The sequence below is a fragment of the Ranitomeya imitator genome, chromosome 1 (genome assembly GCF_032444005.1).
Source record: "Ranitomeya imitator isolate aRanImi1 chromosome 1, aRanImi1.pri, whole genome shotgun sequence".
In the NCBI taxonomy this organism is placed as follows: Eukaryota; Metazoa; Chordata; class Amphibia; order Anura; family Dendrobatidae; genus Ranitomeya; species Ranitomeya imitator.
In genome coordinates this window covers 752,598,233-752,617,555 of record NC_091282.1, presented here as the reverse complement: position 1 = coordinate 752,617,555, position 19,323 = coordinate 752,598,233, and the positions used below count along the sequence as shown (strand labels likewise).

Below are 19,323 nucleotides of genomic sequence, written 5' to 3'. Positions count from 1 at the left end.
TAAACCATGCAGGCCCTGAATTACCAGCCCAAGAGCCGCTTCCTTCATGTGCCAGCTGCTACAATAAGAGGATTTGATGAAAATCACAGAAAATCTCTTTGCGGTGTATTAAAGTGAACAATACATTGCAATCCCATCATTACTTCTATGGGAAATCTTATAGTGATGAGGTCTCTGAGAAATGAGAATCCATCAGGCCTGGGAATGTACAGTATGTCATATGGGGGAGCGGGTGCACACTCCTAGAGTACAACTCCTGCGGCTCTGGATTACCAAATATTCTGCATTATTGGACGGTCAGATCATGGAGAGAGAACAAGCCTATCTTGTAATGGCACAATGGAACGGATAACCAGCTCAGCTCTGCTATATCTTCCCGTATTACATGCACAATCTCCATACAGTCATGCATAGCTGTAGTACATGCCCAATACCCGGGACTAATGTATAGCTATTTAAGGGTGCCAAAGTCTATAATCAATTATCCATCAATTATTCACAAGGTTTAGTGCCATTAGAAGGATCTGAACGTCAGGTATCGGCTTTCAACAAACATTCACCAACTTCACCTAGACTGGACCAATGAGATTCACTGCAATCTGTACATGGCTTTATATGAAAGGGGCACTGATTCTCCTTATAGAGACCACCAAACCAAATGGGCCCAGGGAGACTAATGGGTCAAGAGATGCTCCCTGGGAAAGAAAGCTTACTCTCTAGTGCCCCCTGTTGAAGAGCGCTACCCTAAATTGTAAAATGCCCATGTCTTTAAGGCGACCCTCCACCTATCACACTAAATATGTGTAATCACTGTACCTAATGTGCTTCCTTTTACTGCCTCCATATCGGAGGTCAGTGACACATTGTTCCAGATAACAATGCCGTACATTGGCCAAATACTTCCATATAGCTGCCGAGACTGCAATGCTGAAACACGCCGAGGCCAGATACGAACGCGGAGCCCGATTACCAACGCTGAGTCCGATTGCCAAAGCCGAGCCCATGCAGCCCAAATACGAATACTGCCATGTAGAACCCAAATACTACTACCACCACAACCTGTCCTGGACAACTGTAGTGCCCACTTCAGCTAGGGTGGCTGATGTGCGCAGGTCACATAGCCTTTGGACTGGGGTATTAGTTCCTACCAAGTGCCGAGTAGTCACCAACTTTGGTTGTGCAATACCAAAGTCATAACGGTGGACGCCGTGGCGAGCCATAGCGAATGGTGGTAGGACTAATCAAAGAGACAGGCATTTTCAGGCTTAGAGAGCATGGGAATCTGTAAAGTCCTTTTGGGGACGACAGTCATTAACACAAGAGTGACTCCCTCTCAATGCAATTATATCTTAGCTATGGGGAGCAAATGTTATTGTATTGGTGTCATCTAGATCGTGATCCATAAATCATGAAACCTGAACTGAATCAACTCAAAAGCAGATGGTGGCAGTTCCACAAGGTCCGAAAAGTAAACGGCATATTTTTTTGTTGGTGTATAGACAGGGTGACAATCTTTGGTCGGCCCCGATTTATCCAAGATCAGCTTTGTTTCATGGACTATAATAATTCACCCCACCAGGATTTTTGGGGAACAACCCATTGAGCCTCCTCCTACCAGAAGATCAGATGTGAGCGAGAACGGATCTATAGCTTGTCCCACAGCATGGTGTGGGACGGGATACATAATCACAGACGGCTGAGGACCCATCAACAAGGGGTTTAGTGATGAACGTGCAGGAATTCTCCAATACACATGACTCCCGTATAAACCCTGCATAATATTCAGGAGGCAACTCCAGAACCGCCAAATCTTGGAGCGTTAAAGCCATTTCTGCATCCACAGGAGGTGCAATTTTCAAGAGGCTCCTTGTGAGAAGGAAGGCAGACCAGCGGCAGCTTTTCTGCTTTTAGAGCTAATCAATCATGTAATTTCCCAGTATGGAAAAGACCTATAAAGGCAATTACCAGAATAAAATAACTTAAACACAATCTTTGATTAGAAGAAATAGGATTTCAACTTTGAGCAAATAATCTTAAGTAGGTATTCAAGTCTAGGCAACATGTCAGTCATCTGCCTGAAAGGACACCATTTTTAGATTGGCATGGGTCCCACTAATCGTTAGACAAGACTTGAATTCTCTAATCACGCCTGGCAACTAGATCGTGGCTCAAAAACATGGCACGGCGTTACTGCGCATGTGCAATGCCATTGTATTCACAGAGACCATACAATCCTGGCCAGGTGCTGTGCATGGCTGTTTAAGGTTGATTGGTATTACATACGAGAGGCCTGCCTCAACAATCAGCGCCTCCTGTTTGACGTTTTCCACCATTTCCAGTGTTGCATGGCTCTTCCCTGGCTGCAGCAACTATAAGAGGTTGAAGTAAACGTCCGATTGCACATGCACAGTGCCGCACATTGAACTTGTCCAAATGCTGCGTTCTGCTATTTTGGGAAGTGTCACAGACTTGAAGGAAGTGGAGGATCGCTTCTGCAACCTGCAGCTCCATTCGGCTTCTCCTGGTGGAGGTTTTCCGCTGTTCTCTTGTAAAGAGCGACAGGCGCTAAATGATCTCATGATACGAGACACCACCCACCTCACACAGAGTGAAGCAGGGCAGCAACCTGGCAGAAATAAAGACCATGCTCAGCTCCATGTGCAAGAAACTCATGCAACTCTGGATCAATTGCCTACAACAAGGTCAGCAGTCAGCAATCCAAGATGTCCTATGCAAGGCAGCCCATTAAAAAGGTATACAGCTACACAAGGTCAGCCATAATCATCAGTAGCTGGAACATCCAGGGCCTGAACACTTCAGCCTTCAGATGCAAGACAAACAACCCAAACTTAAAACAAAGACTGAAAAACATTAATATGCAGAACCTCCTTGAAACATGGACTAAGGCCGGGGTCACACTTGCGAGGGTAATGCCAAAAACTTGCGCGAGTCTTTCGCATCAATATCCGGCACTGCCGCCGGCACTCGGACCGGAGCGTACGGCTGTATGTATTTCTATGCAGCCGCACGCTCCGGTCCAAAGTGCCGGCAGTAGTGCGATGTGCGAGTTTCTCACATCACACTCGCAAGTGTGACCCCGGCCTAAGGCAAATAATGAATCCTATGTCCCCACCGGATACAGGGAATTCTCTGTCTCCGCCCTGAAAAAACAAAACATAAAACAGGGCCGGAGCTCAGGAGGAATATTAGTCTGGTACAAAGAGAAGCTCCATGAACATATCAGAGCAGTGAAGAGAGGAGGCAGCCACATCTGGATAAGAATAAACCGCTTCATCCTCACCTCCCGGGCCGACGTCTACCTCTGTGCAGCGTACGTAGATTCTCCAGTCTCCATAATTCAACCCAGACAGCTTTGAGACCCTAAAGACTGAAGCTGCCCACTTCCAGACTCTGGGCAACGTTCTCATCTACGGAGACCTCAACGCAAGAACGGAAAGGGAAAGAGACAACTTACCACTAATGGAAACATCTACTGTATATATTTGGAGCAGATACCGACTGTGACAACCCAGTGCACACTGACAGGAACAGCTATGACTGCCCAGTTAATAAAAGCGGCAGAACACTGTTGAACCTATGCCGAAGCCTTGGACTTCGTATCCTCAATGGCTGCACCAAGGGAGACTCATTGGGAAGACATACCCTAAACTCCCATGTGGGCAGCAGTGTGATAGACTATGCCATCACAGATATGGACCCTACAAATATTGGCGCCCTTGTAGTCACCCCACAAACACACCTGTTAGACCACAACCAACTGCTCCTATACATCATATCCACAAACAAATCACCCTCACAAACCCCGCAAAGGAGCGGCCTCTTTAAATTGACACCATCCTTCAAATGGTTCAAGCTCTCAGCCCCAAAATATAAAGATGCCATCAACAGACCAAAGATCAAGGAGAAACTCCAACGCTTCCATAATAACGTGTATAGACTTAACCCAGAAGGAGTACACCTAGCGGTAAGAGACCTTAACGACATTCTCTATGCCATGGCAGAACTGTCCGACCTAAAAACAAGCATCAACAAGAGGCCAAGTAAACAAAATCCCAACAACTGGTTTGGCTGGGTTCACACTGCGCTAGCAGCAGCCTGTTCAGCACATACGCTAACGGGCTGCTGCTAGCGCAAGTGCCGGCGTTCAATGGCGCTAGCGCAGATAGAGCAGCTGCTAGCTCTATCTGCGCTAGCAGTGACGGACCCGGAAACGCTGCAGCCCGCGTCTCCAGGTCCGTCACTCAGTGACGGCACATCCCTAGCGCACGCCCATTGAGGGCGTGCGCTAGCGATGCGTCCGACATTGCAGTCAATGGCGGCCGTAACGGACTAAGTTACACCGCGTTTATGCCGCGGTGTAACGTAGTCCAATGGACTGCCTTGACGCAATGTGAACCAAGCCTTTCACAAAGAATGTAAGATCATACGGAAGGCCCCAAGAATGGCCTCAAATAAAAAACACAGAGACCCAAATGACCCCACTCTGTGAGAAGCCTACCACACCATACAATGAAATTACAAAGCCATCCTCAGAAGGAAAAAGCAAAACTACATCTTCACCAAACTCCTTTAACTCCAAGATGCTCTTGCAGACAACAAATTTTGGGAACTGTGAAATCCCCTTGGATCCAACCAGAAAAGCAACAGCCTCCACACCCAGAGCAGCAACATATGGCTCCAATATTTCAAGGACCTTTACAAAGACATCCCAAGTGAAGACCTGAACCCGGCACAAAAAGAGCTTGTGAAAAAACTGAAAGATATGGAGGAAAAAGTTCAAAGATTTCCAAAATCCTCTGGATTCACCAATCACACTGACAGAAATAACAAAGGATCACAAGGATAAAAAGGTAAAAAAGCCAGTGGTCCAGATGGGATACTCCCAGAAATGCTAAAATACAGCCCTCCAGACATTCAGGCTGCTATAACAAAACTATTTAATATCGTACTGTGGGCTGGCTGCTTCCCACAAAAACTGGAACCAAGGCCTCATAACCCCTATTCACAAACGGGGACAAGTACGACCCAGCAAACTACCGGGGATATGTGTCCGCAGCAACCTAGGCAAAACTCTTCAACTGCATCTTGAACAAGAGGATCCTCACCTTCCTCACTGAGCACAACGTCCTCAGCAAGAGCCAAGCAGAGATCATGCCGAACCACCGCACCACAGACCACATCTACACTCTGCACAGCCTCACCAAGAGCCATGTCCACAATACAAAGAACGGGAAGATATACGCCTGTTTTGTAGACTTCAAGAAGGCCTTTGACTCAGTGTGGCACCCAGGACTATTCCTAAAACTGTTGGGGAGCGGAATAGGAGGCAAAACATATGATGTCATCCAAAGCTCCTATACTGAGAACAGTTGCAGCGTGAGGGTCAACGGAAGGCGGACGGCCTATGTCCAACAGAGCCAAGGAGTGAGACAGGGCTGCAGCCTCAGTCCAACGCTCTTTAACATCTACATCAATGAGCTAGTGGTGGCCCTAGAGTCCTCCTCAGCACCAGGACTCACCCTCCATGACACCCAGGTGAAATTTCTGCTGTATGCTGATGACCTCGTGCCGTTATCACCAACTGAGAAAGGCCTCCAAGATCATCTGAAAAGCTAGAGACCTTCAGCAGCACATGGGCACTGCCAATCAACCAGAAAACAAATATCATGGTGTTCCAGAAAAGAAAGCAGAAACGTACTGGCCATCCTACCTACCACTTACAGTAACCAACAAGTACACCTACCTGGGTCTAGAACTGAGCCAGTTGGGGAGCTTCAAGCAAGCCATAGAGTTACTGAAAGACAAGGCATCCAAAGCCTTCACCATCAGAAGACGTCTGTACCATCTCAAGGCACCAGTAACCGTCTGGCTAAAAATCTTTGACTCCATCATTGCCCCAATCCTTCTGTACGGCAGTGAGGTCTGGGGCCCAGTCTCATACCCAAACTAGTCAAAGTAGGACGCTGGGCTGACTGAAATATTCCACCTAGAATTCTGCAAGCATCTTCTCCATCAGAGAACATCAAACAGGGCCTGCCGAGCAGATTACCACTACACTTTGCAATCCAGAAGAAGGTGCTGTCATTCACGGCTCATCTACAAAGTAGTAGTCCCAGCTCCTACCATCACAAAGCCTTCCTACACCAGGACGCCTCTCAACACAAAGTACCCAAAGCCAGCCTGACCAAGCCATCGACCTACATGGCCTGACAAAAGGCGAAATCCGGGGAACATGGTACATAAAGTCAAAGAGGAATATCTCAGGATCTGGAGGAATGACAAACAAATGCCAGAAACTGATGATATACCAGAACCTACAGAGGGAGTACGAACTGGCCCCCATATCTAGAGAAATTAGAAAACCCCAAAGAGCGACAGATCCTGTGCCGGTACAGACTGAGCACACACAGCCTACTCATCAAATCCGGGCAGCACCTACAGAACTACAAGCCCCAAGAGAGCAGACTCTGCCAGCACTGCCCCCAGGAGGCTGTGGAGGATGAGGCCCTCATCCTGCTGAGGTGCCCCAAATACTCCGCAGTGAGGGACACTCACTTCAAGAGACTGTCTGATCTCTTCTCAGACTTCACCTCCATGGAGGAGGAAGAGAAACTGCCGATAATACTGGGGGAAGAGTAAAGTGCAGCAGCCATAGCGGCGGAATATGTCAGTGTCTGCCACAGACTAAGAGGAGCCTGATATGTCATGGACCTCTATACCCCACCATAGACACATCCCTATCTCCCGACTAAAGTGCCTGATAGGTCATGGATTCCGAGACCCAACCTGGACATGCCCCTATCCTCTAAAAGAAGCCAGATATATTCTGGTCCTCTATATGTCCCCCTACCCCCGTCCCCCTATTTTTACCATTTGCTTTGGCAATGCTAACATGTACTTACTTCTGCCAATAAAGCTCATCTGAATTTGAGAGAGAGAGCGCGAAAAAGCGAGAGAGTGAAAAAGAAAGGAAGAAAGGAGAGAAAGAAAGGAAAGAAAGAGAAACACCTCATCTCCTTTGAAGCAGCAGCCTCTGAGGTGCCCAGGTAATTTAACAGGAGATTCTCTGGTAAACATACGAGGCTGAGATTTGTTTACGCACAGAAGTGTGTTTCCCCATGAAAAAGCTTCCTATGATCAAAGAAAACTGGACAATTGCATCCAAACGGTTTGGTGCCAGTGATCGGTGATGAATATTGGGGGTTTGTATTCATCTGATCTACGGAAGATATATTTACAACGTTTCAGAGAATGGACGAACATAACACATTCACTCACATCCCTGTAAGGCCGGCAGAACCCCTCCAACTTATTAACAGTTCAAGGGATGGTAGTATACACGTCACGTTTCATTTCCAAAAAAGGTAAAATCGCGATAATGAACAGGACGACAATGTCTCTCGGGGTGAAGATATCCTATAAGTTGGGGATCTCAATCTGCTAAAAGAACCAGCACATCCCACAATCAGCCCCCACGACACATGGTTTGTGTAAAAACACGGACATGTGAGCAGCCCCATAGGATACGCTACAGGAGAGAAAAGCGCCAGTAGGGTCTTATCCAATGATTATACAAGGTTTTTTAATCAGTTTGCACTGACCTGATATTACACGATATCAAGCATATAGACTCATCCGAGTTAACAGCAGCGGATCCACAGGTCAAACAAATGACCGAATGATAGTATTACAATAGAGCAAATTTTGTGGACATCATCCGCGCTGATATCTCCTGTGGACTTCGAACGCGTTGAGGAAATAAAACCATCCTTCACTTTCTACACGCCTGGATTGACTTTTGTACAGCAGCGCGGATGATACCCACAAAATTTCCTCTATTGTAATACAGCCCCATACGATATAATGGATACGTGTGGTATCCATAAAAAAAAAAAAAAATGGATGCCATATCTACCAGAAACATGTGAAGGGGGCCTTATTTTGTCCACAATTCATATTCTGTGTATGGGCACCGCTGGCCCTTACATTATGTTTTGGGGTTTGTGGACCATGTTCAAAAGTTCCAAGTGAACCCTCAGGTACTGAAAGAAATGGCCGGGGGAGTGAAAACAAAGGAAGTCGTGATTTTATAAAATATATGGATGTCCCATAGTGAGCCCTACAGGAAAATCACAGGATCAGTAATCTTAGTCTCTTCGGAGCTGTATGACCCGTCCTATGCCCAGGAGGCAACCAACAAAGGGCCATGATCAGCATCCGAGAGGGGGACATAAAATATGAGACTTGCTCGAGGGTGCAGACAAGGATTTCTTTACTTTAACCAGTCACATCTCGAACGCACGTATTCACCCAGATTTCTAGAAATCTCTGGGGCATACAGCGGGAGAGTAAAAAAGTAAAAAATAATATACATAAAACACAGACATAGAAACTGTGCATCCTGCATGAGATTGAAGATACTTGACACATATGAAGAGATTTACAGTTCTACAAACACTTAATTAAAAAAACAAGGGGTTTCCAGAGGCTCGTAAGATGCTTTAAAGGGAATCTGTCAGCAGGTTTTAGCCATGTAATCTGAGAGCAGCATAATCTAGGACAAGAAAGCCTGATTCCAGCGATGTATCACTGATTGGGCTGATTGGTGCAGTTTTGATGAAATCCGTTTTATCTGATGTTGCAGAGCTAAGACTTCTGGAACTGGATATAACCCCGCCCAAACCCCTGATTGGCTAACAATGCACAGTGTAAACAGGAAACTGCCAATCAGTGGTGGGGGCAGGATTACACCGATTAGCCGGACTGGCTTGCACTTGACACCTAGTCAGAAAGTTATAATCTCCAGCTGATAAAACACTAAGTGTATTGAAATCACAGCACACAGCCTAATAAATACACATAGCTGAAATCAGGCTCTCCTGCCCTATATTAAGCTGCTCACGTAGTGAATAGCAAAATTCTGCAGACAGATTCCTGTAAGTAGAACTTGTAATTAATTTGGTTGTATAAATCTCAATAGTGAGGTTTGAGGGGTGAGTTGAGAAGTGGTTGGATATCCAAAACGCGCCTAAGGGCATCTGAAAGATTCTTTTCAGAACCCTTAAAGACCATACGACACACAAATATCTCTATTTTTTATATTAGGTATTTGTATTATTTTTTTGCCTATTCATTATTTCTTCTATAAAGTGATGCATTTTCCACAGAGCAGAAACCCACCTCTCCTAATACACATGTATTCTCAGCTTGCAGGAGCGTGCATGTATTCTTATAAGGTCTATTGGCGGGTCAATCTCCTGACCAAAACTTTCAGCCTCATCTGTAATGATTAGAGTTGGGAGCCTTGCGATCAGTCCGGGCATTGAGGTCCTTATACAGACCGTGAAATGCACTAGGCCTTAGGCTGATTTCACACGTCTATGCTTCATGGTTCAAGCACGCACTGCGTGTCTCCTAGCCTGAACTCTACAGGTCAGGAGCCCAGTGGCCAGTCTCTGCATCGCGGTTCGTACAAAATTTGTCTTAAGAAAAAAAGGAAACCAACCACAAGAAGGAAATGACAATTTTTTAACATCAACAGCCCGATCATTACTCCCGATATCGGAACTCAGCAGAGTGAGGACCACCATGCACATTAGTTGGTTGGCCAGTCTTGAAAATCGGTGGCCTCCAACGCATGATAAGCTGCAGCGGTCACACGCTGTCCATGTTGGAAGACTAAAAAGAAAGGAGGACGATGCAGGTCCCTCTTACTAGCAGATTATCTCTGAACAAAAATTTCCGGCTGTGGAAATTCCAAAGGCCAGATCCATCTCTCCCCGACATCCATCTGTTGGGTGGATACACGGGAGCCCTTCATACTGCCATTTCAGAGCATCCCGTCAAAATCTTAGGGTTCAGCCGACTTTAGTCTAATGTGTTAGTGTAAACTGATTGCTAAGTTGTTAATAATTGAATTTTTTAAAAAAAGCATCCCAGTCATGCACGACCCTTAAGGCGGCAATCTGACTCATTTAATTCCCAAGAAGCCTAGGTTCCTGTACGTGGCTGCCGGAAGTTATGATCCTGTGACATCTGCAGCGTTTAATAGTAAGAAATTACTACAACGCTGGAAGTGGTTAAGTTCTGTGAATCAGATGAAACACTCCGGTTATTAGGCAGCACTTAATGCCGACATGACCTGAATATCTCAATGAGATTAGCTGCTCTCAGTCTTAGGATGTTCCTGGCAGCGGCTGGAGGAAAAATAATTACTGTGTGCAGTTTATTAAATTACCGCGATCTAGAGAAAAAAAAGAAAACGGTGTGCAAAAAGTTATCAAACAAATGGAGCGGTCTAAATTCTTCTGCTCTGTCATTCACTGTTTTTCAGTGGGCAGTTCTTCTCCGTCATGTGTATTCTGCCAGCACTATTGGTGTTTGAACATTCTTCAATTTACATCTTTGCTGCTGCCATTGACCAAAGACTTGCCAGAACCGAAAGCTGGACTATGCAGTTAGACAGCAGGAATTGAGAGACAAAAGGCAAACCCAGTGTGTACAAAGACTCGCCTTTTACTTCCCATAGAGTCAAAGGAACGTCCTAAATTCCTGTAGTAAAAAACCTACCGCCACTTCATGTAGAGACAAGGACCTGCCCCCACTTCATTTAGAAAAAGACAAGGACCCGCCCCATGTATTGTAGAAAGACAAAGACTCACCCCCCACTTCCTGTAGAAGGCAAGGACCTGCCTGCACTTCATGTAGAAAGACAAGGAGACCCGCCCTCACGACCTGTAAAAAGACAAGGACCCGCCCTCATGTCCTGTACGACAAGGACCCTCCCCCACTTCCTGCACAACAAGGACCCTCCCCCACTTCCTGCACAAGGACCCGCCCCCACTTCCTGCACAAGGGCCCGCTTCCTCTTCCTATACAAAGACAAGGACCTACCCCCACTTCCTGTAGAAAGACAAGGACCGCCCCCCACTTCCTGTACAAAGACAAGGACCCGCCCCCACTTCCTGTAGAAAGACAAGGACCCGCCCCCACTTCCTATACAAAGACAAGGACCCACCCCCACTTCCTGTAGAAAAACAAGGACCCGTCACTACTTCTTATACAAAGACAAGGACCTGCCCCAGTTCCTGTAGAAAGACAAGGACCCGCCCTAGTTCCTGTAGAACAACAAGGACCCGCCCCCACTTCCTGTAGAAAAACAAGGACCCGTCCCTACTTCCTATACAAAGACAAGGACCCACCCCCACTTCCTGTAGAAAGATAAGGACCCGCCCCCACTTCCTGTAGAAAGATAAGGACCCGCCCCCACTTCCTGTAGAAATACAAGGACCCGCCCCGACTTCCTGTAATCAGTCTTAACATCTTTGCTCCTCCAGACAAATTATGTCATAAAACAAGCAGTGAACAGAAAGATATATAGAAGAGACTCCTAATAGCAGACACTTCAGAGTAGTTTTTGGGGGGTTAAGACAACATGTGACTCGCAGATTGTCTATTTATCATATTATGATGTCTGAAAGTACAAAGATCAATTAAACCCTTAAGAAAAAACCTTACACTGTAACATATTACTGCATGAAAAGTAAATCGCAGCTCAACGAGTGCAGTTGTCGCCTCCTTCCTGGTGTAAGAAACTTCGGCATGAGACACGACCATAATGTACTCATGAAGGGGACAGGTGTTGTGGACTTAAAAAAAAAAAAAAATGTCCCTTAATCCTTTTTTCCCCCACCATTTCAGAGATGGCAGAGCCAATTCAACAGTTAACAAGAAGTGGTCGGACAGAGGAGCGTCAGAAAGTGCCCTTCCTGCTATTGAGCAGCAAAGAAAAGGTAATTTGGATTTAAAAAAAAAAAAAAACACTAAAAGTTAAAAGGAATATCCTCCCATGATATCATAAATATCATACAGGTGGAGGTCCTATACACTATGGTGGAAAATAGTAGCACAAGGTTTACTGGTCTCAAAGTCAAAGAGTCATAAAGAGTCATTTCCTATTCTTTGTACCATTTTTAGATTTCCTGAATGTTTGCCCACCAGGCATTATAAAAGAGCCTTCCTTACATCATTACCAGAGACTATGCTTCTGACGGTTCCTCTTAAATACGGAGATGCTGCATTTGCCCTGGATTGCAGCAACTAAGCATTCAGGATAGGAGTTTTCGCCAATCGCGGCCATTGCAGTAGTTTTTGGCTATAGATTACACAGACACCTCTCCTGAACTCACACCAATTCCTCAAGGCAGCTGTACGTGGTCGTGGTGCGGGAAGGTGATAAACTACATAATCTCCAGAAAATAATAACAAAAGTATATTGACTAATTTGGAAGAGTTAAAAACTCTTGGAAAAAAAAAGTTCTGTGCCAGACCTTCACATTGTGGATCATTGGATGATGGCATTCCAGTGTACCACGTGTCTATTTATGCATACATTAGTGGTGTTTTTCTGCACTTTTGTCTAAAGGTACCGTCACACTCGGCGATGCTGCAGCGATATAGACAACGAGCCGATCGCTGGAGCATCGCTGTTTAGGTCGCTGTAGAGACGTCAAACACAGCAGCTCCAGAAGGATGCAGGAGTGATCCAGTGACGTAACGGCGACTCACTTATCGTTCTCGCTGGTTGTTAGCTCCATGTAAAACGTTGCTGGCATCGTTGCTTTTGCTGTCAAACATGACGATACACGCCGACCTGACGACGAAATAAAGTTCTGGACTTCTAGCTCCGACCAGCGATGTCACAGGGGGATCTAGATCGCTGCTGCGTGTCAAACACAACGAGATCGCTATCCAGGACGCTGCAACGTCACGGATCGTTGTCGTTCTCTTTGCAAAGTTGCTGAGTGTGACGGTACCTTAAAGGTACCTTCACACATAACGATTTCGTTAACGATATCGTTGCTTTTTGTGATGTAGCAACGATATCGTTAACTAAATCGTTATGCGTGACAGCGACCAACGTTGGTCGCTGGGAATGATCAGGACCTTTTTTTTGGTCGCTGATCACCCGCTGTCATCGCTGGATCGGCGTGTGTGACGCCGATCCAGCGATGTGTTCACTGGTAACCAAGGTAAATATCGGGTTACTAAGCGCAGGGCAGCGCTTAGTAACCCAATGTTTACCCTGGTTACCATTGTAAAAGTTAAAAAAAACAAACACTACATACTCACATTCCGGTGTCTGTCACGTCCCCCGGCCGGCCGGCGCTTACACAGTGCGGGAAGCTAACGCCAGGGGACGTGACAGACACCGGAATGTAAGTATGTAGTGTTTTTTTTTTTTACTTTTACAATGGTAACCAGGGTAAACATCGGGTTACTAAGCGCGGCCCTGCGCTTAGTAACCCAATGTTTACCCTGGTTACCCAGGGACTTCGGCATCGTTGGTCGCTGGAGAGCTCTCTGTGTGACAGCTCTCCAGCGACCACACAACGACCTAAACAGCGACGCTGCAGCGATCAGCATCGTTGTCTATATCGCTGCAGCGTCGCTAAATGTGACGGTACCTTAACCCCTTAGTGACAGAGCCAATTTGGTACTTAATGACCGAGCCAATTTTTGCAATTCTGACCACTGTCACTTTATGAGGTTATAACTCTGGAACGCTTCAACGGATCCCGCTGATTCTGAGATTGTTTTTTCGTGACATATTGTACTTCATGTTAGTGGTAACATTTCTTCGATATTACTTGCGATTATTTATGAAAAAAACGGAAATATGGCGAAAATTTTTAAAATTTTGCAATTTTCAAACTTTGTATTTTTATGCCCTTAAATCAGAGAGATATGTCACGAAAAATAGTTAATAAATAACATTTCCCACATGTCTACTTTACATCAGCACAATTTTGGAAACAAAATTTTTTTTTGTTAGGGAGTTATAAGGGTTAAAAGTTGACCAGCAATTTCTCATTTTTACAACACCATTTTTTTTTAGGGACCACATCACATTTGAAGTCATTTTGAGGGGTCTATATGATAGAAAATAATGAAGTGTGACACCATTCTAAAAACTACACCCCTCAAGGTTCTCAAAACCACATTCAAGAAGTTTATTAACCCTTTACGTGCTTCACAGGAACTGAAACAATGTGGAAGGAAAAAATGAACATTTAACTTTTTTTTGCAAACATCTTAATTCAGAACCATTTTTTTTATTTTCACAAGTGTAAAAACAGAAATGTAACCATAAATTTTGTTATGCAATTTCTCCTGAATACGCCAATACCCCATATGTGGGGGTAAACCACTGTTAGGGCGCACCGCAGAACTTAGAAGTGAAGGAGCGCCGTTTGACTTTTTCAATGCAGAATTGGCTGGAATTGAGATCGGACGCCATGTCACGTTTAGAGAGCCCCTGATGTGCCTAAACAGTGGAAACCCCCCACAAGTGACACCATTTTGGAAACTAGACCCCTTAAGGAACTTATCTAGATGTGTGGCGAGCACTTTGAACCCCCAAGTGCTTCACAGAAGTTTATAACGTAGAGCCGTGAAAATAAAAAAATCGCTTTTGTTTACACAAAAATGATCTTTTTGCCCAGAAATTCTTATTTTCACAAGGGTAACAGGAGAAATTAGACCACAAAAGTTGTTGTGCGATTTCTCCTGAATACGTCGATACCCCATATGTGAGGGTAAACCACTGTTTGGGCGCACCGCAGAGCTTGGAAGTGAAGGAGCGCCGTTTTACTTTTTCAATGTAGAATTGGCTGGAATTGAGATTGGACGCCATGTCGCGTTTGGAGAGCCCCTGATGTGCCTAAACAGTGGAAACCCCCCACAAGTGACACCATTTTGGAAACTAGACCCCCCATGGAACTTATCTAGATGTGTGGTGAGAACCTTGAATGCCCAAGTGCTTCACAGAAGTTTATAATGCAGAGCCGTGAAAATAAAAAATATTTTTTTTTTTCCACAAAAAAGATATTGTAGCCCCCAAGTTTTTATTTTCACAAGGGTAACAGGAGAAATTGGACTGCAATAGTTGTTGTCCAATTTATCCCGAGTACGCTGATGTGCCATATGTGGGGGTAAACCACTGTTTGGGCGCACGGCAGAGCTCGGAAGGGAAGGAGCGCCTTTTTGGAATGCAGACTTTGATAGAATGGTCTGTGGGCATTATGTTGCGATTGCAGAGCCCCTGATATACCTAAACTGTAGTAACCCCCCACAAGTGACCCCATTTTGGAAACTAGACCCCCCAAGGAACTTATCTAGATGTGTGGTGAGAACTTTGAATGCCCAAGTGCTTCACAGAAGTTTAGAATGCAGAGTCGTGAAAATAAAAAATATTTTTTTTTTTCACAAAAAAGATTTTGTAGCCCCCAAGTTTTTATTTTCACAAGGGTAACAAGAGAAATTGGACCCCAGAAGTTGTTGTCCAATTTATCCCGAGTACGCTGATGCCCCATATGTGGGGGTAACCCACTGTTTGGGCGCACGGCAGAGCTCAGAAGGGAGGGAGCACCATTTGACTTTTTGAGCGCAAAATTGGCTGTCGTGTTTGGAGACCCCCTGATGTACCTAAACAGTGGAAACCCCCCAATTCTAGCTCCAACCCCTAACCCTAATCCCAACCTGATCCATAATACTAATCACTAACCCTAACCATAATCACAACCCTTACCCCAAAACAACCCTAATGTTAACCCTAACCATAACCCTAATCAAAACCCTAAATCCAACACACCCCTAATCCTAATCTCAACCCTAACCTCAAACCTAACCCTAATCCCAATACACCCCTAATCACAACCCTAACCTTAACCCTAATCCCAAACCTAACCCTAATCCCAAGCGTAACCCTAATGCCAACCCTAACCCTAATACCAACCCTAATCCAAACCCTAAACCTAATCCCAGCTCTAACCCTAACTTTAGCCCCAACCCTAGCCCTAACTTTAGCCCCAACCCTAACCCTAGCCCTAGGGCTACTTTCACACTTGCGTCGTTTGGCATTCCGTCGCAATCCGTCGTTTTGGACAAGAAACGGATCCTGCAAATGTGCCCGCAGGATGCGTTTTTTGCCCATAGTATTGCCGACGGATCGTGACGGATGGCCACACGTCGCGTCAGTCGTGCACTGGATCAGTTGTGTTTTGGCGGAGCGTCGGCACAAAAAAACGTTCAATGAAACGTTTTTTTGTACGTCGCATCCGCCATTTCTGACCGCGCATGCGTGGCCGTAACTCCGCCCCCTCCTCCCCAGGACATAGATTGGGCAGCGGATGCGTTGAAAAACTACAGCTGCTGCTCACGTTGTGCACAATTTTCACAACGTGCGTCGGTATGTCGGGCCGACGCATTGCGACGGCCCCGTACCGACGTAAGTGTGAAAGAAGCCTAACCCTAAATTTAGCCCCAACCCTAACCCTAAATTTAGCCCCAACCCTACCCCTAACCTAACCCTACCCCTAACCCTAACCTAACCCTACCCCTAACCTAACCCTAGCCGTAACCCTACCCCTAACCTAACCCTACCCCTAACCCTACCCCTAACCCTACCCCTAACCTAACCCTAACCCTAACCCCACCCCTAACCCTAACCCTAACCCTACCCCTAACCGCTGTTCTCCTGCCGGCCGGCAGATGGAGACAGATGGCGGGCGCACTGGGCATGCGTCCGCCATGTTCTTCTGCCGGCGGCCAGGAGGAGCAGCAAGAGGATCCAGGGACCTAGGTGAGTATGCTAGGGTCCCCGAATCCCCCTATTTCTCTGTCCTCTGATGTGCGATCACATCAGAGGACAGAGAATTACACTTTACTTTTTTTTTTTTTGCGGTCGCCGGTAAACAGTTAATTACCGGCGATCGCAAAACAGGGGTCGCTAAAACCGACCCCCGATCATGCTCTTTGGGGTCTCGGCTACCCCAGGCAGCCGAGACCCCAAAGATTCTCCCGGTGCCGGCCGGCGGGCGCACTGCGCATGCGCCCGCCATTGTGAAGATGGCGGCGCCCACCGGGAGACACGAGGAGCATCGGGGGAGCTAGGTGAGTATTGGGGGGCCACCTGGGACCCCTTTTCTCTGTCCTCCGATGTGCGATCACATCGGAGGACAGAGAAATTAAAAAGAGATCGCTTTTTTTTTTTTTTTTTTTTTTTTTTTGCGATCGCCGGTAAACGGTTAATTACCGGCGATCGCAAATGCGGGGAGGGTTAAAAACCCCCCGAATCATGTTCTCTGGGGTCTCGGCTACCCTCGGCAGCCGAGACCCCGGAGAAAATCGGCCTGTGGGGGGCGCTATACACTTTTTCCACAGCGCCGTTAATTAATGGCGCTGTGGTTTAAGTACCCTTAGCGGCCGCCGTTAAAAGGCGTATCGGCGGTCGCTAAGGGGTTAAGACAGGAAATCAGATTATCAGTCTCTAACTCTGGGCTGACTGCCCGCCTTGTTTTCCTAAAGAGAAACCTTGTTTGTAGGTCAAGTGACAGGGGCGCCCCACCGACCTCACAAACTAAATATTCCTGCATGTACCTTGTCAGTACATAAGACCCTGCATCTAAGGGTACCGTCACACAGTGCAATTTTGATCGCTACGACGGCACGATTCGTGACGTTCGAGCGATATAGTTACGATATCGCAGTGTCTGACACGCTCCTGCGATCAGGGACCCCGCTGAGAATCGTACGTCGTAGCAGATCGTTTGAAACTTTCTTTCGTCGTCTAGCGTCCCGCTGTGGCGGCATGATCGCATGGTGTAACATATATCGTATACGATGTGCGCATAGTAACCAACGGCTTCTACATCGCACATACGTCATGATATTATCGCTCCAGCGTCGTAGATTGACAGCAGTCTACGACGCTGGAGCGATATTGTTACGATGCTGGAGCGTCACGGATCGTACCGTTGTAGCGATGAAAATTGCACTGTGTGACGGTACCCTAAATCTAAGAACTGATAAGAGGACATTAAAGACAAGAAGTGGTCACAAGTGATCACGTGCTTAGACATCCCTTATAATCCTTATCAAGAGCGCCAACAGCCCAAAACACCGTGTCTGCGAATTGAGATACTGATTTGGCTTTTATCCTAAGTCATATTGCACGACTCGTTAAAGGGTTGATTGTGACTTGTAGGATCGCTACTTCCAACAGGTGGCGCTATAGAGTTTAAGTCCTCTTTTTCTCAGAAGAGGCAATTTGCATATACAAGAAATAATCATGTAAAAAAAAAAAAAAAAAAAAAACAACAATTGTACATACAAGTCCTCATTGGAATAATGTGCAAAACTCCCACAGTAATTTAGTGGTGTAAACCATGAACACAAGCCCCTCCCAACCCGGATCCTAAAGACTGCAAGCCCCTCCCAACCCAGAGCCCGCAAAAGGGCAAGCCCCTCCCAACCCAGAGCCCGCAAAAGGGCAAGCCCCTCCCAACCCAGAGCACGCAAAAGGGCAAGCAAGCCCCTCCCAACCCAGAGCACGCAAAAGGGCAAGCAAGCCCCTCCCAACCCAGAGCCAGCAAAAGCGCAAGCCCCTCCCAACCCGGGCCACGAAGCGCAAGCCCCTCCCAACTAAAGGCCACGAAGCACAAGCCCCTCCCAACTAAGGGCCACGAAGCGCAAGCCCCTCCCAACCTGGGGCCGTAAAGGGCAAGCCCCTCCCAACCTAGAGCCTGCAAAAGGGCAAAAGTAAACAAGCCCCGGCAATGGTATAATTTGGTAATGCCATAAAACACAAGCACTCCCAACCCAATGTCGGAGTACCACAAGGAAAGACATGCCGTGACTATGACAGTGCCACAAATGAAAAGTCGTCCATCCTCCCTGTGCTGTAACGCACAAGCCCATGGCCATAGTGCGGCAAGGAACAAGTGCCGCCAGTTTTCTGCATATTTTTCTAAAACACATAGTTGGTCTATTTGCAGCAGCTTGATTAACTTTTCTATATATATATATCTGATAAGCTGCAATTTTGTAAAATGTTGTTAAAAATTGCACCATAACTGCAAACTGAATAAACACCAGCCCATTATATAAAAAAATCAGGTAACGGAAAAGGGATTTTATAAACAAAAAATATTGATGAAAACATTTAGAACAAATAATTTCATAATGAAAAAAACAAAAGTCTAATGTTGGCATTAGTCTGCATTTGCGATAAGTAAAATGAATCCGATAACGAGAAAACAGGATTATACAGAGCGGCTGAACAGGCTCCTGACGGACGATAAAAAGGAGGGCAACACTAGATGAAGGGACCCTCATATCACAGGTTGTTCTGATCACAAGTTTCAGGGGCGGACGCTCTCATCTCATTTTACCTACAGCTCCCCCACAGGAGTAATTAGGCATTACACATTTCCCATTAAGGGGGTTTTCCAGAGCCGCCCA

The 19,323-nt window shown here is 46.2% G+C and overlaps 2 protein-coding genes across 2 annotated transcripts in view; one reads left to right on the top strand and one right to left on the bottom strand.

Moving 5' to 3' along the window:
* FANCM (FA complementation group M) overlaps positions 1-19,323 on the bottom strand; it is a 156,125-nt gene that overhangs the window by 82,789 nt on the left and 54,013 nt on the right. The window lies entirely within an intron of this gene.
* The window catches only part of LOC138645549 (heme-binding protein 1-like), a 74,023-nt gene that overhangs the window by 13,393 nt on the left and 41,307 nt on the right, over positions 1-19,323 (top strand). The window contains exon 2 of the mRNA XM_069734947.1: positions 11,722-11,813. Coding sequence (XP_069591048.1) covers positions 11,722-11,813 — 92 coding nt within the window. The remainder of the gene's footprint in view (positions 1-11,721; positions 11,814-19,323) is intronic.